Source organism: Bufo gargarizans, chromosome 1, assembly GCF_014858855.1.
Source record: "Bufo gargarizans isolate SCDJY-AF-19 chromosome 1, ASM1485885v1, whole genome shotgun sequence".
Classification (NCBI taxonomy): Eukaryota; Metazoa; Chordata; class Amphibia; order Anura; family Bufonidae; genus Bufo; species Bufo gargarizans.
This window is the reverse complement of record NC_058080.1, coordinates 538,058,002-538,081,208: the sequence shown is the minus strand read 5'-3', so window position 1 is coordinate 538,081,208 and position 23,207 is coordinate 538,058,002. Positions and strand designations below refer to the sequence as shown.

Genomic DNA, 23,207 nt, shown 5'->3' with positions numbered 1-23,207 from the left:
GGTTCCCTTCCAGTCAGGACTAAAAGTACTTTTAATTCATATGCAAATTAGTTGTTAAGTGCACCCAATCTGGGCACCCTTAGTCCTTCTGCTTCCTCTGCCAGATTGACAGTCATCTCGCCTGGTCCTGTCAATCAAGGAGAGGGAGGGGCTGGAAGAGGAAGCAGAAGGAGCAAGGGTGCACAGATTGGGTGCACTTAACTTATTTGCATATGGATTAAAAGTACTTTTTCTCTAGAATGAAGGAACAGATCTCTAAGGCCTCTTGCAGACGAGCGTGTCCGGATTAGGTCCGGATGCGTCCCGGTGCATTGCGGCAAACCCGTGCGAGTAGGTACGCAATTGCAGTCAGTTTTGACTGCGATTGCGTTCCGATGTTCAGTTTTTATCGCGCGGGTGCAATGTGTTTTGCAAGCGCGTGTAAAAAAAACTGACTGTAGTACCCAGACCCGAACTTCTTCACAGAAGTTCAGGTTTGGGTTAGTTGTAGTGTAGATTGTATTATTTCCCCTTATAACATGGTTATAAGGGAAAATAATAGCATTCTGAATACAGAATGCATAGTACAATAGCGCTGGAGGGGTTATTATAAAAAAAATAAAAAAATAAAAATGGTGATGGATCTTGTGATGCGCGCAGTGACGTCATCAAAGGTTCTATTGCTCACAGATGAAGACAGAAGAGATGCCTGCTGCGCGAACAAGTGGATTAAGGTGAATTAATTTTTTTTTAACCCCTCCAGCCATATTTTACTATGCATTCTGTATTCAGAATGCTATTATTTTCCATTATAACCATGTTATAAGGGGAAATAATAATGATCGGGTCTCCATCCCGACCAACACCTAACAACCGTGCGTGAAAATCGCACCGCATCCGCACTTGCTTGCAATTTTCACGCAACCCCATTCATTTCTATGGGGCCTGCGTTACGTGAAAAACACATAAAGAGGAGCATGCTGCGATTTTCACGCAACGTACACAAGTGATGCATGAAAATCACAGCTCGTGTGCACAGCCCCATAGAACTGAATGGGTCAGGATTCAGTGCGGGTGCAATGCTTTCAACTCACGCATTGCACCGCGCGGAATACTCGCCCGTGTGAAAGGGGCCTAAGTGAATGGTGTCATTACATTCAGCTGAGCTAGCCCTACAAGGCATTGTGTCTGGTTTAGGGTCCATTCACACGTCCGCAAGTGTTTTGCAGTCCGCAAATGGCGGATTCACAAAACACAGACACTGGCCATGTGCGTTCCACATTTGGCGGACCACACATGGCTGGCACTATGATAGAAATGCCTATTCTTGTCCGTGGTTGCAGACAAGAATAGGACATGTTCTATCTTTTTTGCGGGGCCACAAAACAGAACTAGAGATGCGGACAGCACACGGTGTGCATCTTTTGCGGCCCCATTGAAATGAATGGGTCTGCATCCGTTCTGCAAAATTGAGGAAGGGATGCGGACCCATTCATGTGGACAGTGAATTTCCTGGTGACAGATTCCATTTATGTTTTATTGTGGCCTTTGGGAATAGTTCATACAATGTGGCCTTTGCGACAACGATGCACAACCTTTTCTTGTCCAGACATGCCAACATAATACGCAGAAAACTTTACCGTACATTCCTCCAGGAAAGCTACATTTTTAGTAGTAGTAAATACAGAAGCTGCTCTGTATTTGTTATATTTCTTATGAAAGGATTGTTTTCTGCTGTGTTTTTTGATGCATTTTTTAAATGATATTTTTGAGGGATCAGTTTATAGTAGGTTAAAGGGGTTTTCCCACAAAAAAATTATGTTTTCAAACCAGCACCTAGATCCGAATACTTTTGTAATTGCTAATTAAATATTTAGTATAAACACTGAGAAAATGTATCTGTATGGCGCCACTTGCTGTTTTTTTTTTTTTCTTTCCTAAGCTGCAGCAGAAAAGACACTCCCCCTGAGCTGTGATAGGGAGAACATGGACACTCCCCCTGAGCTGTGATAGGGAGAACATGGACACTCCCCCTGAGCTGTGATAGGGAGAACATGGACACTCCCCCTGAGCTGTGATAGGGAGAACATGGACACTCCCCCTGAGCTGCAGCGGAGAAGACACTCCCCCTGAGCTGCAGCACAGAAGACACTCCCCCTGAGCTGCAGCACAGAAGACACTCCCCCTGAGCTGCAGCACAGAAGACACTCCCCCTGAGCTGCAGCACAGAAGACACTCCCCCTGAGCTGCAGCACAGAAGACACTCCCCCTGAGCTGCAGCACAGAAGACACTCCCCCTGAGCTGCAGCACAGAAGACACTCCCCCTGAGCTGTCAGCTTGATATAAATCTAGAAGAGCAATGAATGAGGAGATCTCTGGATCCATGTGATGTATAAAGCTGGTTCTAGCTTTGTTAGAAAGAGACTGTCATGTACTATAGGATGACCGATGTCTGACCATGAGATAACCCCTTTAATACACTTTAGTGCATTGCACTTTCTTTCTACTGTTCTTAATGTATTATATCCCTTCATTTACTACTACTAAAAAAGGTTGTCTTGGGAGGAAAATAAGGTATAGTTTTCAGCATGTAGTACTGGAATGCCTATGAGGGGTGGGGGGTTCCTCTTATGATAGACCTAGAACTATGTAGATGTTTAAACTTGATCTGCGGTTACAGGATGGAGCTGCTGCACAAGTACGAGAGTAGCATGCCAATTCTAACTGCCATAGGCCTCATGCACACGACCGTTGTGTGCATCCGTGGCCGTTGTGCCGTTTTCCGTTTTTTTTCGCGGACCCATTGACTTTCAATGGGTCAGTGGAAAAATCGGAAAATGCACCGTTTGGCAGCCGCATCCGTGATCCGTGTTTCCTGGCCGTGAAAAAAATATGACCTGTCCTATTTTTTTCACGGCCAACGGTTCACGGACCCATTCAAGTCAATGGGTCCGTGAAAAATCACGGATGCACACAAGATTGTCATCCGTGTCCGTGATCCGTGTCCGTGATCCGTGTCCGTTTTTTCCTATCATTTCAATGGCAAACTTGACTTAGATTTTTTTTTCATTTTTCATGTCCGTGGATCCTCCAAAAAACAAGGAAGACCCACGGACGAAAAAACGGTCACGGATCACGGACCTACGGACCCCATTTTTGCGGACCTTAAAAAAAAAAACGGTCGTGTGCATGAGGCCATACTGTCACGTCGGCCTCCACCTTGCCTTTCATCAGCAGCCAGATCCACTAAAGAGGCCAAAAACTGCAGTAAGAAGCATTAATAAAAACGTGTGTCGGAGAGCACTGTATCATGGAGAGGCTGGCAGGTACGGCTTACAACGTGAACCTCACCCTAAACTGCAAACAGGAGTGGTCTTCTAAGGGGGCTGGTCTTCTTAAAAGCATGGCCAGCCTGCAGAATAAATCTGTCACAGACCAATCAAATCTGTCATGTGGGCATAAAATGCCCGTCTGTCAGCAGCACATTGCCCTGTGCAAACAGCTTTTCCAGAAACAGCCATTAAAAATCTATTATATAATTAGTTAACTCAATAGAGGACATTTGTATATATTTTCCACAGGGAATTACAGGGTTACTATGGAGAGTGCATTGTGTGTCAACTCCACCCTGGATGGCAGAAGTGCTGCCCACCGTGATCTGTGCGGCTTCCGTGTACTAATCACCTGTAACACGAGTGATCGCAGCGATACCTGGCCAGAGTAAAAGGATTACTTAATCCGGTCAGCAGGGTAAACCCTATTAAACCAGCCATACTGCCTGGCAGGGTGATCCTGCAGGGTTAAAATCTGTTGTGCACTACAAGAGAAAAAAAGAAATTTTATTCTAGATGCAAATTAGGGCTCCAGTGCACTGAGGGGGGTTGGCCCTAGCCCCTCGGTGCACCTCAGAAGCCCAGCGTCTGTCACACCCTCCCCTTGGCCGACAGGGCCAGGCGTGATCACTGTCCTCTTGCCTGGCCCTGTAGTCCCGTGCATGCGACATAGATGTTATAATCAGTGCATGCGCTTTACATGTCCTTCGGGTTGACTGCACATGCGCTAATTATGGAATATACAGCGCATGTGCGGAAATACAGAGCAGGAGGACAATGATAATGCCTGGCCCTCTCCGTCAGAAAGCGTAAGGGCTGGGATGCACTAAGGGGCTAGGGTTAGGAAGCCCTAATTTGCATATAGAATAAAATACATCAAAACTAGTGTAAAGGAAGAATTGCTTAGTTGCCCATAGCAACCAGTCTGATTCCACCCTTCATTTTCCAAAGGAGCTCTGAAAAATGAAAGGTGGAATCCGACTGGTTGCTATGGGCAACTAAGAGTTCACTTTTGCATCAGTTTTGGTAAATTTCCCCCTTTATCTCAAGCAGTGCAAAGGATTTTGATCTTCTAGGGATGGTTTTAATGGTCAGGATCAACCCCACCAGGCAGAAAATTGTTTAATAGGGTTGACCCTGCTGAAAGGTCCTCTTAAGTATATTGTTGCTATGTATATGTATAAAAGCGAGTTTGAAAATCGTGCCATACACCATAACTGTAATGGCGGAAATGTTTATTCAATGTCCGCAACAGTTTATTTTTTTTACATAGCATTTATTATTCATTGCTGGCTAGAAAAAAAAAGGATCATGTCAAAGCAGGTTTATATATGATCTCCACCTGCCTGGTGGGAAGCAGACGTCTCAGGACATACTGCCGAGGGCTCCATAACCCATAGAAAGACGCTGCAACCCTAACCTGATGAGAGGTCCCCTTTAAAGGCTGGAACTGCGCCCTATGCACAAAGGTGAAGCACAACGTCCAGAGGCTCTGGAAGAAACCGCCATGTACGTGTTGTGCTTCCAAAATGAAACCAAAGTCAGACTTTCTGGGAAACAGGAATCTGCAATGACTGGGTCCAGTATACTGTGCCAAAGGCCGCTGCTGTGAGAAACTGGCATAACACCATCCTGACGAGCGTTACAGCTATGCCAGGCAACACCCATCAACCGTCTCCCATGCCACAAATGCCAAAGTATCATTCTGCTTCAGTGCGGTGTAGGAACCCCCCTCCCTGTCAGCTCCACAGCAGCTGCACCCTTATACCATCACTCTGCAATGTGCTGGGAGCACCCTAGGGACCACACTGCATCACCAACCAATTGCAATGCAGCAAAAACAGGTGTAGCACATGTGGCTTGACAACCTCTTAGATACAGGGCACCTGTTACCTCCGTGCCAGCTGGAGCCGCTCCATTTGCGGTTACTGTAAGACTAATGTATACGGCCGCATTCAGGAGCCATCAGGTAGACATGGCTCTCTCTTTAACTGCTTAATAACTGGGTTAGGGAACCAGGGATTAAAAACCTGTGCCAGGCAACGCAGACGCCAAGCTGAAACCTGCTCTGAATGAGTACATATGAGAAAGGCATCGGTACCCCAAGAGTTAACAAAGAGGGACATTGATTACTTTGGGCTCTGTTCACATCAGCCACAACGCTGCACGACAGACCCCTCTGACTTAGTGCAGGGATCAGGAGGCGGCACTCCTGAGGGTAGGTCATCAATAGAAAACCCCTGCACAACCCCTGTAAATCTGGCCATACTCATTAGGGTGCATTCACACGACCGTGACTGCAAACTGCGGATCCGCAAAACACGGCATTGCAGGGCGGACCCATTGGCTTCAAAGGGTCTGCGATCCACATGTTGCGGCCAAACATAGGACATGTTTTTGTCGGCGTGGTCACACAGACTGGGAAGCACGCGGCAAATGATGATTTACTGACAGTGACTACACCAACCATCTACTACCTGCTAAACAAGCGTTTCGCTAGTTCATTGGGTAATCGGTGGCGCCTTTACACAGATAAATTATAACTAACGAGTAAGCTTCAGCGAATCGAGCTTCCGATCATAGATTCAAAGTCAATTTGTTCAAAAACTTCATTTTTAATGCTGTTTTCTTAAAGCATTAAAACATATTGGCTCCGGGTAGGTAAAATTTGCTCAGCCAAAGTTGCGCGAGACTTCGGTGAATTCTTACAGTATTCCCATCTGCGTATTTAAAAACATTTTAAAATAGGAGTCCAAAAGTGGGCTTTGGTACTGGCTGGCGTTTTTAAATACGCAGAAAGGAATATAGTAGTAATTCACCAAAGTCTCGCACAAATTAGGCCGAGACAAATTTTACCTACACGGAGCCAATACATTTTAATGCAGTACGGAAACAGCATTGACATCAAAGTTTTTGAATGAATCCACTGCGGACCAAAGGCTGTCCGGGCATGCTGGGAGTTGTAGTTTTGCAACAGCTGGAGGCACACTGGTTGGGAAACACTGCCCTAATAGAATGCGGTACAAAAAAAGTCCAGCATTTCATACACTGATCTTGGGCTACTTTCACACTTGCGGCAGAGTGATCCGGCAAGCAGTTCCGTCGCCAGAACTGCCTCCCGGATCCGGCAAAACGTATGTCAGCTGATGGCATTTGTAAGACTGATCAGGATCCTGATCAGTCTTAAAAATGCCTGATCAGTCAAAAAATGCATTGAAATGCCGGATCTGTCTTTCCGGTGTTATCCGGCAAAACGGATCCGGCATTTATTTTTTTCAAACGCAAAAACACAAAATGCAATCGCACTCTGCAACCAGCACTCTGCCCTGCCTTTATGCTGGATGTTGAATAAGGCATTGGTGTACATTTTGGCCAAAGCGTAATAAGCCACTCACCACGTCAAGGTCGCCCCCATGAGTGGTCCCTAACACTAGTTCCTACCTGTTATGGGCCACGACAGCCACACAAAGTCCAGGGAGCGCAGGTACAGCATGCACGCCAAGCACACTCTGCTTTTAACCCCGTCCGGTGTCATTTATTTTTTTCACCTGATCTTATTCAACAGATCTTGCCTTCCGGAATTTTGAATGCCAGATCCAGCACTAATACATTCCTATGGAAAAAAAATGCCGGATCCGGCATTCAAGCAAGTCTTCAGGTTTATTGGCCGGAGATAAAACTGTAGCATGCTGCGGTTTTATCTTTTGCCTTATCAGTCAAAATGATTGAACTGAAGACATCCTGATGCATCCTGAACTGATTGCTCTCCATTCAGAATGCATGGGGATATACCTGATCAGTTCTTTTCCGGTATTGAGCCCTTTTAACGGAACTCAGTGCCGGAAAAGAAAACTGCACGTGGGAAAGAACCCTTAGGGTCCAATCACACGTCCGTAAGTGTTTTGCGGTTCCACTGATCCGCAAAACACGGACACCGGCAATGTGCGTTCCGTATTTTGCGGACCGCACATCGCCGGCAAATTGCGAACAAGAATAGGACGTGTTCTATTTTTTTCGGGAACCGAATTGCGGATTCGCATTTCTGGATCAAAATGAATGGGTCCGCAATTCCGTTCTGCAAAATGCGGAACAGAATTGCGGACGTGTGAATGGACCCTTAGTCAATAGTGCATAGCCTCAGAATTTTTTTGCATCTTGTGTCCATGTCCATGCATCAGAAATGCAAATTTATACCAACTATAGCTATGAATGGCTAAGTAAATTTGGCGGGCTGCAGGAGACCGTGCCCCTCCACGGGCCCCATGTTCTTTCTGACAGCGAAAAGTATGGCATAAAATTGTCAATTTTTTGATTAAAAAAAATAAAATCGAGTGCGACAAATTTCCATCACAAAGTGAATGATAAATTTGTCCGAACCCCTAATGCTCATGATCTTAACGAACATGTTGGCACTATATAAATTACAGGGAGGGGGTGGGGAAGAATATAAAACATATTTTTTGGGGGCGCCCTTCAGCTCATACAAGAGATGACAACGTCATCTACTCCACGGTTAGTGGCCACACATGATCTGTAAATAACAAGGTCAGCATATACCATATAATATATTTACGCTGACGCTCATAAAATTTCCAGCTTAGTCAGGCGATATTGCTACTGTGGGGGCAGGGAGCGTTTTCCCAATGCCTCTCCAAAAACCAGGAGAGAAAAGGCCGGACAAATACAAAGGCGCTTTAACTAGCTTGGCCATTAGCCGAGCTGGAGGTGCTCAAAGCCTGATAAGGTTGAGTGGACACAATGGGATTAGGCTGTAAATATCTTGCCGTTCAGCAGCATCACGTCACGTGTCCTCCCTTTATCTGTGTCCTTTTTCCCCCCACGAGTGCTGGTTTTTCAATGTCACATGGCGGTCCTCTTTTTGTCTCTTCCATATCATGTACACCCCCCACCACGTCCACTGCCTCTACCTAGAGTTATTAAAAGCATGAGCCTTTCAGAACTGCCCTACATAATCGTACCCAAGGCACAGCTAAGAGCGCCAGGGTCCGGAAAGTGAAGAAATGTCAGTATTTCAAGATAAAAGTGTACAAGAGACAGGCGCACATGTGGGAAATAAAAGAGAGTGCCCGGGGTTTGCCCTGGTGGGTTCAGAGTGCTTTGGGATTAGCAGGTGCTCCATGCGACTAGGCTATTGTCCTCAGCTTAGAGACAGATGGTCTCTACAAGATGGGACTGATTAACATCTGCCCAGCTTTCCCCTCCACCATCTTCTCAATGCAACAAGCAGGAGAGGGGATGAGTGGCTATAAAGACCTGGAACACGAATGAAACCTTCACTGCGAAACAATGGAGGAACATCTGATAGCGAACAAGCAGCCATGTCAGCGCGATCCGCACAAAGAATCACCCTTAAAGATTCACACAAAGGCTCTTCTGGATTTTAACCCCTTCCCAACCGTCTCACATAAATTTACAACGGCAGTTGGATATAAAGAAAATGCTGCCCGCTTGCAAGTGCCATAAAACTGTGGCGGAATTTAAATTTTTTTTTTTATAATTCCACCCCATTTCCCACTATATTGTATGCAACTGTAAATAGCGCCATTAGAAACTACAACTTGTCCCGTAAAAAACAAGCCCTCATACGGCTAAGTGGATGGAAAAATAAAAAAGTTATGGCTTTGGGAAGGCTGGGAGTAAAAAAAAATAAAAAATAAAAAATTAAAAATAAAGTCACCCAGTCTTGAAGGGGTTAAAGAGTATGCAAAAAGGCAAATAATGGTATGCTTTGGATCAAAGTTCACACTGCTTCACCTTTCTTAAAATGCCACTTTTAGAGCCTATACATACTTACTTACTTACTTACTAGCCCAAATATCAAAGTCCAGAGACAGCACAGATTTGGGCAGGCAGGGTTTTATTCATACAGAGGTCCTCCTGTATGGGGCAGGGAGAACTTTGTAAAGGGGATGTTAAAAATGGCAAAAACCCTTTAATCAATCAACTGTCACTAGCCAATCCCCACCAATCACAAAATCAGGGTCTGGAAGCCCCCAAAGTAAAAGCAGCAACGGTTGCACATGAGAGCCGTCGTTCATTCATTCTCTACAGGACTACCGGTGATAGCCGAGCAGTGTACGCCGCCATCTCCGGTGGCCTCAGAGAATGAGTGCACATGCATGACCATCACTCCATTAGCTGTGGATAGGTAGTCATATCTTATGGTGGGACCCCATTAAGGCCTCTTGCACACGACCGTAGGTGTCCCGTTGCCGTACTGCGGACAGCATTTGCGGATCCGCAATACACGGGCACCGTTCCGTGGGCATTCCGCATCAAGGATGTGGACCCATTCACCTCAATGGGTCCGCAAATCCGGAGATGCGGAACGGAATCACGGAATGGAACCCTACGGAAGCACTACGGAGTGCTTCCGTGGGGTTTTGTCCCATACTTCCATTCCACAAAAAGATAGAACATGTCCTATCCTTTTGCGGAATGGCCGGATCGCGTACCCATTAAAGTGAATGGGTCCGTGATCCGCTGCCCCAGGAAGGTGTTCATGCATTTCGGCCCCGCATCTTGCGGGCTGCAGCACGGCCACGGGGCGCACATGTTTGTGTGCAGTAGGCCTAAGGGGTCAGGCACATGAACTTTTTTTGCATTCAGTATACTGGCCGTTTTTTTAGTTCAGTACGCGTTGCTTATACTGAACCATTCATTTCAATGGGTCAGCAAAAAAAACTTGAGTGTCTCCATGTGCATTCCGTTTCCGTATTTCCGCTCTGTTCAAAAGATAGAACATGTCCTATTATTGCCCGCAAATCACGTTCATTAGCTCCATTCAAGTCAATGGGTTCGCAACACATATGGAATGTACTCCGTATGTCTTCCGTATCCATTCCGTTTTGCGGAACCATCTATTGGAAATTTTATGCCCAGCCCAATTTTTTTCTATGTAATTACTGTATATGCCATACAAAAAAACAGAACCAGAGACACTACTGAAACAAAAGACGGATCCGTTAAAAATGGCCCGCAAAACACTGAAAAAGCCATACGGTTGTGTGCATGAGCCCTTAGGACCTTCTACATCAGAGTGGAGCCATTTTAAGGGCTGACAACACTGACTGACAAAACGCAGCTAATGACATCATAAAGCCATGACTAATGCTTATCACAGAACAGACTGGTGTTCAGACTCTGGAGGCCATAAACTAGAGATTTTAGATGCCTGAAAATGCCAATATAGCCGATTTTTCTGCTGACCGTCGGTGAACGTGACACATGCTGATCAATGACATATGCATCCTATCAATGGAAACCAGGCCACACACAGATCACAGCTGAGATCGACTGGTGAGCTGCCGTTTTAACTTATGCCGTGGTCATCCAAAATGGCGGCCTACACAGACCAAAGCGATTTAGAAAAACGGTCATCTGAAATTACTGATGTATGGCGCAGGTTTTCGAAGATGAGATTGTGACAGTCACATCTAGATCTGACAGGAAGAAAAGGAGTGGAAGGAGCCCTAAGTAAATATAGCTCTGACGTCAAGCAGTGGTCCGGATTACACAGGCGATCTTCTATATAAAAGTAATTTCATGCAAACGTTAATAGAAGTACCTGATAAGAAATGAAGAGTAAAACCATACACAGATACGTTACTTACAGACGAGAGGAGAAAACTTGACTATGCGTTCATCAGTCGCCAATCTACAACAATAGGTTTCCCCAGCTTAAAGGGCATCTGTCAGCAGTTTTGTAGCTATGAAACTGGCTGACCTGTTACATGTGCACTTGGTAGCTGAAGGCATCTGTGTTGGTCCCATGTTCACGCCTGAATTGCTGAGAGAAATGATTGTTTAATAAATGCAGATGAGCCTCTAGGAGCAATGGGGGTGTTGTCATTACACCTAGAGGCTCAGCTCTCTCTGCAACTGCCGCGCCCCTGCACTTTGATTGAAGGAGCCAGGCAGTATAAACGTCAACGGTTTTATGGATCTGTGTTCCATGGAGCTGTAAGGTGGCTTCCATAGCCTGCTACTGGCCTATGCTACACAGCAGTGTGCTCCCGATATTACACGGGGACACACTCGCATTCAGTTTCACTATATGCATATTACAAAGTAAACTCCCCCTTAAAGCACTGCTTATAGGTAAGAACACTGAGCCTTGTGGAGGCAACGTACATCCCCATAAGGAGTGCCTACAGGTCCGAAACATGGACGTATAGGCACTCAGTGTTGCCTCACAGGATCCATGCATGAGCACACTGATGTATTTGGGATTTGTACCTCCTCCTACCATTTTACCAAGTTATTCTTCACTGACACTAATTCTCATAGAGGCACTATATGGCGGCAATCAGAGCCGAGGGGTCCTTAATACATGCGAATGAAGCTTAAAGTATAGCTAAATACCAAACATGTTTAAACTAGCAAATTATGTGGTTTAGGCTACATTCACACAACCGTATAGTTTATATTTTTTGTGGTCCGCAAATTGCGGATCTGCAAAACACGGATACCGGCTGTGTGAATGTAGCCGGCCCTATGACAGAAATGCCTATTCTTGTCTGCAATTGCAGACAAGAATAGGACATGCTCTAACCTTTTTTGCGGGGCCGCAGATCGGATCAGTGTGCTGTCTGCATCTTTTGCGGCCACATTGAAATGAATGGGTCTGCACCAGTTACGCAAAATTGCGGAACGGATGCGGACCCAAAAATACGGTCGTGTGAATGCACCCTAAGGCCTCATGCACACAGCCGCAGTTTTGGCGGCTCGGATGCGGACCCATTTACTTCAATGGGGCCGCAAAAGATGCGGACAGCATTCCGTGTGCTGTCCGCATCCGTTGCTCCATTCCATGGACCGCAAAAAAATATAACCTGTCCTATTCTTGTCTGCGTTTTGCAGACAAGAATAGGAAGTTATATTAAAGGCTGTCCGTGCAGTTCCGCAAATTGCGGAGCGCGCACGGACGCCATGTGCGTTTTGCGGACCGCAAAACACACAACGGTCGTGTGCATGCGACCTAAGGTTGAGTTCACACTTCAGTTATTTGATCAGTTATTGTGAGCCAAAACCTGTAGTGAAGCCTACTCGGAGATCAGGTATAATGCATAGAGTGAATAGAAGATATTTATCTGTTCTGCGTTTCTGACCCGCACCCAGTTTTGGCTCACAATAGCTGTTCACATAAGTGTGAACCCAGCCTTAGGGCTCATGTACACTGCCGTAGCCATTTTTTGCCGTTCACAAATTGTGGATCCACAAAACATGGATACCGGCTCTGTGTGTTTCACATTTTGCAGAATGGAACATCCTGCAACGTATCTCTCCATGTACGTGAAACGGACAAGAATAGGACATGTTCTATTTTCTTTTTGCGGGGCCACAGAACGGACATGAACACGGTGTGCTATCTGCATCATTTGCTGCCCCACTGAAGTAAATGGGTCCGCATCCGACCCACAACAAAAGTGGATCGGAGGCGGCAAAAAACCTGTTCATGTGCATGAGCCCTTAACTGAGCCTCTCCCAAAAAACCTTGTGGCTTACCGACTTGCCCCACAAGTGAAAGAACGGCTTCAAGCATTGTGTGAGGGGCCAATGTGTTGACAGCTCTGCACATATTCTGGTACTTCCATATTGCTCGAAGATTACAGTCCATTTGAAGCAGACGTCTTGTCTATATACATTACTGATAATTGGTGGGGGATTCATTTCCCAGTTCCTCTCCGGGTGACACGGGGACAATAGTAATTATCCTGTAAAGATGGATGTTCACCAGCTCCTTCTCACCCGTATTGGAAATGTACAGAAGAAGGGCCCCAAGTGTCAATCTTTCAGAGGAACAATTCCTACCTTGGACCCCAATCCATCTGTCCCTCTCGGCTGCCGAGACGTCTCACCTTTGGATCACATCTGTGGTAAAATTCTAGTTTTCTGTTCTGGAAAGGAAACTGGGATCAGGCGGTATACATATGCCATACAGCGCTGGCACCCACCGGCTCTCACCGACTAGAATGTGGTCCGATATGGATAACGGCATTCTGCCAGACAAAATACCGCTTTATGCAGCGATACTTTGTCCTTGGCTAGAATCTGCACTAGAGGCTTGTGCCAGAACCTCCGCCGCAGTGACCCGAGCCGACAGCGGTACAGACCTCGGCAGAGTGCCGGCAGTGGAAAACTGATGATTTTCCTTCACCTTTGCTACAGCTTTTTCTACGATTGCATTCAGTTTTTCCGACACAGATGTCAGTTTTTCACGTCAGTGAAAATACTGAACACCACCCCACGCACCCTAACAACAATCAGTGAAAAACAGTCCGCGCCCTTCAGTTTTTTTTCACTGAAGCCTTGACTTGAATGGTTAGTTCCGTGCAAAAAACTGAAGACAGAACATGCTGCGATTTTTCCCTGAACGGACAGATGAGTGAAAAATAAAATAAAAAATAAAAAAAAAATCTAAATTGATAAGCGAACTGACTGTAATATGTCAGCGTTTAGTCGGATGCTGCCCGAGTCAGGAAACGCTCTCTTCTGGAGGCACAGCAGGGTAGTTTAGGTGGATTTTAGTTCAGTTTTTGCTACATTTCTGTACCAAAATCGGCATGTTACTTCCAGATTTTGTCATGTATTTTGACGTAAATTTTCCCCAGATCTCACCTTTTCCATCACAAAGAATGTAATCCGCACAGACAATTGATGGGCTGCGGGTTTTCAAAATCCGCACAGTGGGTCAATTTCCGTACCATGTACATGAGATTTTATAAATGGTGCTGTATTACACTGCCGATTTTCCGCTGGAAAGTCCGCACATAACCTAGTACAGTCACCTGGGGCTCAGCATACTTTACGCGCGAATTTGTTGCGGAATTCACCATGTGTATTGCAAAGGGCGAAACTGGCGATGGAAATCCACAGCATAAATTAAAATCTGCATCGTGGGTCAATTCCTCTACAGAATTCACACTTTTTTTTAATTTTTTTTTTACTCGTGTGAATCAGTTTTAGAAAATTCAATGTATACGCTCCATGTGGCCATACCCTAAACGTATCCTTGAGTTCCGACACTGCGCATTTTCTATGAGGTTTCCTTACAGGAAAATCTGCCGCAAATTACCATACAATATGTGTGGAAGTAGTGCAAAAAACGTGTGTGGGAAAAACAAAGATGCCGAAAACCTATGTGAGCTGCGGCTGTCTGGTATTTGATTATTAGAAATTGATTGGTATTTGCTTAATTATTGTTAATCACTGAACAGTTCCTGCAAAACCGCACGGCCATTAACGATAAGCAAGCAATTTTTAAGGCTCAAATAAGCAGCTGCAGCTTACGTGGATGTGCGGTTTTGCGGACAAGAATAGGCTTTTTTTTAACAATGGGTCCTGCCAAAATTGAGGAATCACATGGACCATATTTTGCGGACTGCAAAACGGACGCGGTTGTGTCGAGGCACCCTTAGGCCTCATGCACACGGACGTTTTTTTTTGCGGTCCGCAAAAACGGTTTCTGTTGTTCCGTGATCCGTGTCCGTTTTTTTGTTCCGTGGGTCTTCCTTGATTTTTGGAGGATCCACGGACATGAAAAATGAAAAAAAAATCTAAGTCAAGTTTGCCTTTGAAGAGATAGGAAAAAACGGACACGGATCACGGACGCGGATCACAATATTGTGTGCATCCGTGATTTTTCACGGACCCATTGACTTGAATGGGTTTGTGAACCGTTGTCCGAGAAAAAAAATAGGACAGGTCTTATTTTTTTCACGGACTGGAAACACGGATCATGGACGCGGATGCCAAACGGTGCATCTTCCGATTTTTCCACGGACCCGTTGAAAGTCAATGGGTCCGTGGAAAAAAACGGAACAACGGCCGCGGATGCACACAACGGTCGTGTGCATGAGGCCTTAGGCTCATTTCACACGGGCGACACGGAACGAGTCAGGATCTGTTCAGGGAAAAACTGATGGTTTTGAATGCAAGTTTAATCAGTTTTGTCTGCGATTGCATCCAATTAGGGGTGGGCGATATGGCCTAAAATCTATATTGCGATATAATTTTAAGCATGTGCGATATGCGATATATATTGCGATATATTGTTTTCTATATGGGGGGGGGTGTGTTTAAATTTTATTTATTTTTTACTTTTTATTTATTAACTATTGGCCTCCTTAAGGGCTAGAACCCTTGTCATATTCACCCTAATAGAGCTCTATTAGGGTGAATAGGACTTTACACTCTCCCTGCTGCCCTGTGCATAGTGCACACAACAGCAGGGAGCTGACCATGGCGGCAGCCTCTGATCTGCCCCCCTTCCCCAGCCTCTGATCTGCCCCCCTTCCCCAGCCTCTGATCTGCCCCCCTTCCCCAGCCTCTGATCTGCCCCCCTTCCCCAGCCTCTGATCTGCCCCCCTTCCCCAGCCTCTGATCTGCCCCCCTTCCCCAGCCTCTGATCTGCCCCCCTTCCCCAGCCTCTGATCTGCCCCCCTTCCCCAGCCTCTGATCTTCTCCCCAGCCTCTGATCTGCCCCCCTTCCCCAGCCTCTGATCTGCCTCCCTTCCCCAACCTCTGATCTGCCCCCTCTGGTAACGCAAACCCCCCCTCCCTCCCTCCCCAGTATTAATCATTGGTGGCAGTGGCCACAGGGTCCCCCTCCCCCCCCCCCCCCCATCATTGGTGGCAGTTTGCAGTTCCGATCGGAGCCCCAGCAGTGTAATGCTGGGGCTCCGATCGGTTACCATGGCAGCCAGGAGTCACGCTGCTGAAGTCCTGGCTGCCATGGTATGTTAGTGAGCAGAGAGCAGCGCATTATACTCACGTGCGCTGTGGCCGCCGGTCGCTCCTTCTCATAGGTCTGTGCGGCGCATTGCTAATGCTGTAAGCATTAGCTATCCGCCGCACAGACAGAAGAAGGAGCGACCGCCGGCCACAGTGCACGTGAGTATAATGCGCTGCTCTCTGCTCACTAACATACCATGGCAGCCAGGACTTCAGCAGCGTGACTCCTGGCTGCCATGGTAACCGATCGGAGCCCCAGCATTACACTGCTGGGGCTCCGATCGGAACTGCAAACTGCCACCAATGATGGGGGGGAGGAGGGGGACCCTGAGGGATATGGCCGGCACATTCATTGGTAGTGCAGTGGCCACAGTCCCTCCCCTCCTCCTCCTCGGTCCTCATTGGTGTTCAGCTGCAGCCGCGCACAGTGGGGAGGGAGGGACTCCCTCCTCCTTCCTCCTCCCTCCGCTGTGCCGGCCGGCTCAGAACATGGTGCGCGCGATCATATCGCGGTCCGGCGATATGGCGGAAAATCCATATCGTGGCCCAAATTCATATCGCATATCGCCTATATCGCCCACCCCTACATCCAATGGTTCAGCTTTTGATTCATTTTCAATGAAACTGAAGACCACCACCCAACATCTCCTAGCAACCATCGGTGAAAACCACATTGCTTCTGGATACCTTCCGTTTTTCACACAAGCCCCGTTCACTTCTATGGAGCTGGGGACGTGTGGAAAATGTACAAAAATATGGAACGTGCTTTTTCCTGAACGCAGAGAGGATGAGTGATAAACGACGCTCATGTGCACAGAACCATTGAAACCAACGGCTCTGTTTGTGTGAAAAAGAGGCTCAAGGTGGATTTAGACAGAACCATCGGGATAATCTGGCCATCTAAATGTGCCGCCGAGCAAGACGCTTGTCCATTGGGTGATCCTGTCGTTCGCGCAGGCACTGCGAATCATCATTCCGCTTCCTTCCTGACATTCGGACGCTTCATCGGTCTAAACTCGCCTCAAGGTCTACGACTGTAGTTCCCGCCCGTATCCAATTCGCAATTTTTGTGGGTGGGATGTGGACCCAATCAGGTCTACATCCGCATGTCCGTTCCGCAGCACCACGCAAAAAATAGAACATGTCCTATTATCGTCTGTTTTGCAACAAGGATAGGACATTTCTACAGAAATGTAACTAAATAAATGGTGGCCGGGATCCATGTTTTGCAGATCTGAGATTTGCAGGCTGCTAAACACGGCCATGTGCATGAGCCCTAATGGAAAGGTTGGCTTTAGTGTTGAGCGAACTTGTGTTTTAAGTTCAGCGTCTAAAGTTCGGGTTATCGAAGAATTGCGTTATGGATTCTGCTACCACGGACTTTAACAGAATTTAGAATCCATAACGCGATTCTTAGATAACCCGAACTTTAAACACAAGTTCGCTCAACACTAGTTGGCTTCTGTCCTGTGTTTTTTGCTCACAATCGCTGATGGAAATCACTGATCAAACACTGACCAAATCACTGAAGTGTGAACTAGGCCTAGGTTTGACGTTTTACACTAGAAGGGTCTGCTTGTCAAGTAGGGCACAATTCTGGATGCAATGGAGGGCCGTCTTGTCACCCAGAAGATTTCTGCACGCTCTGTCCCCTTTACTTGGAATAGCAGAGACACGGAGAAGGCACACCTACATGACAGCCCACATCCACCCGGGGTGCGAGCAATGAAAACAGCTCCTTCTAGGGTTTCTATTCTTTCAGCTATAAAATGGGACGCACGCTAGAAAACATGACTATCTACTCTTAATGGAAGCTTAGTACTGGAACATGGGGAAGGAGATGAGCTACATCTTCAGGGGTAGTTCTGCACTGGAGGAACGCTTTGGGGAACTGAAGGTGATGTCAGAAACGTTGCTGTAGTATCCGAGCTGATGAAACTGAAGTCTTCTCCAGACATCAGAAAGTCTATTCTCATGGATGATTTATGACTCAGCTCATTATAAGATCAGGAGTCGTAAAGAAAGAATTAACTTTTATTAGTCATTATAGTCAAGCAGATCCATCAGCAGAATTTTCTGCTCTATCTAAAGAGAACCTGTCAGGCGAGTCCTGATTCTCTGCGATATATAGGATACAGAGTCCTAATTACCCCATCCACACAGGAGGATTGAGAGCGCTCCCTGTATCAGTGTGTGTACACAGAAAGCTGTCAATCATCCTGTGTGGGCGGGGTCAGCAGGACTCGTACTGTCTCTACTCAGGGCTCTTTCACACGAGTGGATGCCGTGCGGGTAATCCGCTGCGTGAAGGAGTGCCAAGCCCCGCTCAGGACAGCAGATACACGGGCAGTAACATGATTGATAATGCTCTTTGCCTCTCTGTGACCTTTTTACTATGAAATCACAGAGATAAAGTTGTCACCGTGATTTTGTAGTAAAAAAAAGTCACAGAGAGGCAAAGAGCATTATCAGTCATGTTACTGCTCCGTGTCTCTGCTGTCCGGAACGGGGCTTGGCACTATTTCACGCAGCAGATTACCCGCATGGCATCCGCTCGTGTGAAAGAGCCCTAAGAGTCCCAGCTTTTCACTCACAAATCCTCCTCCGAAACATATAAACCTCCGCATCAGGTTTTTTTACGTGCCGACAATCCTCCATTAAAAAGCGTCGCAACACACTAGGCAGTGACAGTTTTAAAGAGGTATTGTTTAAAGGACAGAGCCTCTAGGTGTAACGGCAACGCCCCCGTTGCTCCTATAGGTGTATTAACATATATTAAAACATCATCTTTCTCAGCAATGCAGACACATATGAACATGGGACCAACACAGATGCCTTCATAAGCCAAGCACACATGTAACAGGTCGTCATAGGTACAAATCTGCTGACAGATGCCCTTTAATTGAAAACCTGAGACATGCTCAGCAATGCGTGTATTCAACTTGCAAGTGGTATGACCCACATATTTTAAGTGGCATGAAACACGCTCCACAATATAACCTAGGTGGGTGCTCTTAGTTGAGAAACAATTTTATAAGAAAAGTCCTATCTCCCGATGCTGTAGAAATAACCTGAGACTTCTTTACCTGGGAGCTGTAGTTTCACAGTAGCTGGAGTGCTGAAGGTTGCTGATCGCTGCTGTAGAACTATAGGGAGATTCCTACAGAGGCCAGGTAGTCCGCTGGGGAACCATCAAACCTCATCGATCTATTATTCAGAGCGTCCTGCCATTACAGATCTGTATTATTTATGTGCTCTCTATATAGTTAACAGTTTATAACTGACAGCAGTGGTCGGCGAGCTGTGGCTCTCCAGCTGATGTGCGAGAACAAGTACCAGCATGCCAACGCGCGCCGCAGCTTCCATGGCATGCTGGTACCTTTTCGCCACAGCTGGAGAGTCACAGGTTGTATGAAATTGATGTAGACAGCTAAGAGTACGTTCACATCGGCTTTCAAAAGGCAGAGGAACAGCCTGCCGGAGTTCACCGTATCCGGCGTAGGCGGATTGTGTTGGGAACCATTGGATTTCGGGTTTCGGCCAGACAAATAACACTGCATGCGGCAGTTTATGTCTGGCCAATGGAACAGGCTGTCGGATCTCCTAACGCTAGTGTGAACCTCCTGTCAGTTAAAGGGGTTCTCTGGGCTTTGAATATTGGATGACCTATCCTTAGAATAGGTTATCAATATCAGTTTGGTGGGGGTCCGACACCCAGCACCCCCTCCAATCATCTGTATGAGGAGACGGCATACGCAGTGTGCACGTGCTGTCCTCCTTTTGTCTTCCTGCTCGGAGCTGCTTTGCCATAGACATAGCAGTGGACAGGAAGAGAGAAGGGAGATGGCACGTGCCCACTGAACGCGCCGTTTTCTCTAACAGCCCGGAGAAACCCTTTAATGGTCTCCAACCTGTAGCTCTCTAGGTGTTGCAAACCAGCCTGCAGCGGCATGTTGGGAGTTATAGTTCAGCTTGAGAACCACAGACTGCAGTACACAGCTATGAGGCATACGAGAGCATGTTCACACTAATAAAATCCGCTGCGTATCCTGTTTCGGAAAACCACTGTTTTCCGTGACGTAATCCTCAATCAAATCGTCAACACCAGCTTCCTACTGACTTCAATATGAGAACCGCCAACCTTTGCACATGGCGGTATTTTTCTCCGCTATGGATTTCCAATCCACTTCAGAAGTAGAAGGTCACTTCTTTCAAGTAGATTTTAGCTGTGTTCCCCAGGGAAGTCCATGGGGCTAAAATAACTAGCGTTTTTTGCACTTTTCTGGCGACGTTTCAGCCTGCTGATCTGTCACTTTTTTCGTGTGGTGGATTTTTGCCATGTGAACATACCCTGGAGGCTAGAGAGCGGAATCAAGCATGTTTTTTAAAATTGCGGTAAATCAGCAGTGCAAAATTGATTTGTGTAAGGAACCTTATAGTAAATGGTTGCAGATAAAGTTAAGATGAGGAGAACAAAGAAGCCATGAGCGTCTACGTGCAAAGGCTTTGTTAGTGAGTGGGTGACTGCCATTAACAAATATGGCTGACAGTGGCTGCTCTTAGCGGCAGAACCTGATGGTTGAAGTCTAAAAGGACACACCGCCTAGACAGGACCAGACTAAGGCTATGTATTTCCAGCAGAGAGCAGCTAACAGATCACCGCCGCATCACTACTGACCGGGCCACTTTTGGGCATAAATGCCAGGTTTCAGTAGGACAAATACCGTTGCATGCAGCCGTTTTTGGTCCAGCTGACTGCCAGTATTTGTGCCAGATCAAACAGCCGGATCTGCTTGACGGAGATGTGAACGAGGCCTAAGACAGCACCACCATGTCCTCTTACATGGCATGAAGTAAAAAACTTTCATTATTCATGCCTACTAACCGACAAATACGTATTTAACGACAGAAGGTCATGTTCGGTGAAGACAAGGCAATAATGAAGTAGAATGATGCTGAAATGTTTCTAGAACTAAAAAGGTATAGGAAACAGAATATTCTCACCACCATCTCCATGGTATCCTCCGTCTCTTCCAGGCGGCTCTATGCAACTCGGCCAGATCTGTCCACTACGTCTCACACCAACAATTGCTGCTTCAGATACCCTCAGCTGACAGTGGCGAGCAGGTGCCTGGGGTGTAGGAGGGCTGGCACTGCCAGGTGAAGGCGGAGACCGACCCCAGGGACCCCGTGGGGATACCCTACCAGAGGGTCCAGAAGACAACTCCTCCTCACTGGAAGTCAAGTTCTCATTGGAGCTGCAGTCAGGTGTGTATCCACCCCCTAAGTCTTCAAAGCTCTGTGGTGAAACTGAGCGCCGAGGCCATGGTCCTCCCCAGTGACTTCCAGGACCAGGTAATGCATTATCCTTAAGGAAGCGTGGATTTAACTCAGCTTCTTCGTATTCGCCATCCCAACCACAACTGCTGTCTGAAGAGCGTCCACGGCGAGGTTCTACAGGCGGAGGTGGCCTTGGATTCCCTTCAGGATGGGATGCTGCCCTGCGAAGCCGGTCTGACCGTGGTTCTAGCGCATCCCTTTCTGTCAAGCTTAATAGCCGACGGGGGCCCCTAGGTACATCCCCGGGAGACAAATCAGGGGCTCCGACAGGTGGCTCCCTGCGACCAGGTCCTCTAATTCTTTCCTCTGGGCTCTTCTGCTCCCTTCCAGGACCCAGTGCTCGCTCTTCTCGACCTGGACCCAAAGGTCTCTCCTCACCACCACCTGGTGGATCCCTCTCTTCAAATCCCCAGCGTTGTCTATCATAACCTCGTCTCTCTTTGGCCAAAAGGGTCTGCAGGTAGATCATTCGGAAGCGCTCCCTGTTCAGCTCCCGCTCCAGTCTACGTACTGACGCTCGGCACCTCTCCAGCTCCTGCTCCATGTCCCGCACAGTGCGTAACTCCATGCGGGGTGGCTCTGCATCTGGAAACTGTGCGCGCCACGCCTCGGCGAACCCTGCTGGCTCCAGCATCCTGGTCGGGGCCCCTGGGGGACACTTTGCCAAAGAAGCTCAGCATGAGGCTTTTGGCATCACCAGTCTGGGTTCAGTTTGTAGTAAGCAGTGTGTATTGCTCCTAGGGATGTATATCCAGGATGTCTCTCAGGACCTCGGTCCTGGCTCAGGTCCCTGTATAAGTGAATGTCACTGGATTCCTGGCTCATTTAATGGAGGCAGCCTATGTGTATCCATGTTATCACAGCAGTCTCTCTTACCAGGACTCTTGCGGTCTAATGGGACTGTTGGGCTCCCGGTCTGCTGCTGCCCCGACTCCTCCGGTGATAGGACGCTGCCTCCGGGGCTTCTCTCAGCCCGAATCCAGTCTCCTTACGTCCCTGAAGTGCTCTCCTCGGCCTCTCTATTGTGTGTCAGTCCCTGTGTGTTTGTGTGAGGGGCGGGGTCGGCGTGGCTCCGCCCCCCGTGTCAGCCAGCGTGTGTAACGTGAGGCCGTCCTGTGAGCCGCACTGATTGCTCCCAGGAATTCTAGCCGCACGCAGTACCGCATACAATGCGGGGGTTACCGGAGAGCTCACGTGCTCTCATCTCTGTACTGCGGGGGGTACCGGAGAGCTCACCTGCTCTCATCTCTGTACTGCGGGGGTTACCGGAGAGCTCACGTGCTCTCATCTCTGTACTGCGGGGGTTACCGGAGAGCTCACGTACTCTCATCTCTGTACTGCGGGGGTTACCGGAGAGCTCACGTGCTCTCATCTCTGTACTGCGGGGGTTACCGGAGAGCTCACGTGCTCTCATCTCTGTACTGCGGGGGTTACCGGAGAGCTCACGTGCTCTCATCTCTGTACTGCGGGGGTTACCGGAGAGCTCACGTGCTCTCATCTCTGTACTGCGGGGGTTACCGGAGAGCTCACGTGCTCTCATCTCTGTACTGCGGGGGTTACCGGAGAGCTCACGTACTCTCATCTCTGTACTGCGGGGGTTACCGGAGAGCTCAGTACTCTCATCTCTGTACTGCGGGGGTTACCGGAGAGCTCGCGTGCTCTCATCTCTGTACTGCGGGGGTTACCGGAGAGCTCGCGTGCTCTCATCTCTGTACTGCGGGGGTTACCGGAGAGCTCACCTGCTCTCATCTCTGTACTGCGGGGGTTACCGGAGAGCTCACGTGCTCTCATCTCTGTAC

The 23,207-nt window shown here is 47.6% G+C and overlaps 1 protein-coding gene across 2 annotated transcripts in view; it reads right to left on the bottom strand.

The window, feature by feature from the left end:
* The window catches only part of BCR (BCR activator of RhoGEF and GTPase), a 64,574-nt gene extending 42,133 nt beyond the window's left edge, over positions 1 to 22,441 (bottom strand). The window contains exon 1 of one of the 2 annotated variants that reach the window (XM_044275498.1): positions 21,073 to 22,441. In XM_044275498.1, the coding sequence (XP_044131433.1) occupies positions 21,073 to 22,042 (970 nt within the window). In that variant the 5' untranslated portion in view covers positions 22,043 to 22,441. The remainder of the gene's footprint in view (positions 1 to 21,072) is intronic. The other variant, XM_044275499.1, reaches the window with a different exon arrangement.
* Between the last annotated feature and the right edge of the window lie 766 nt (positions 22,442 to 23,207).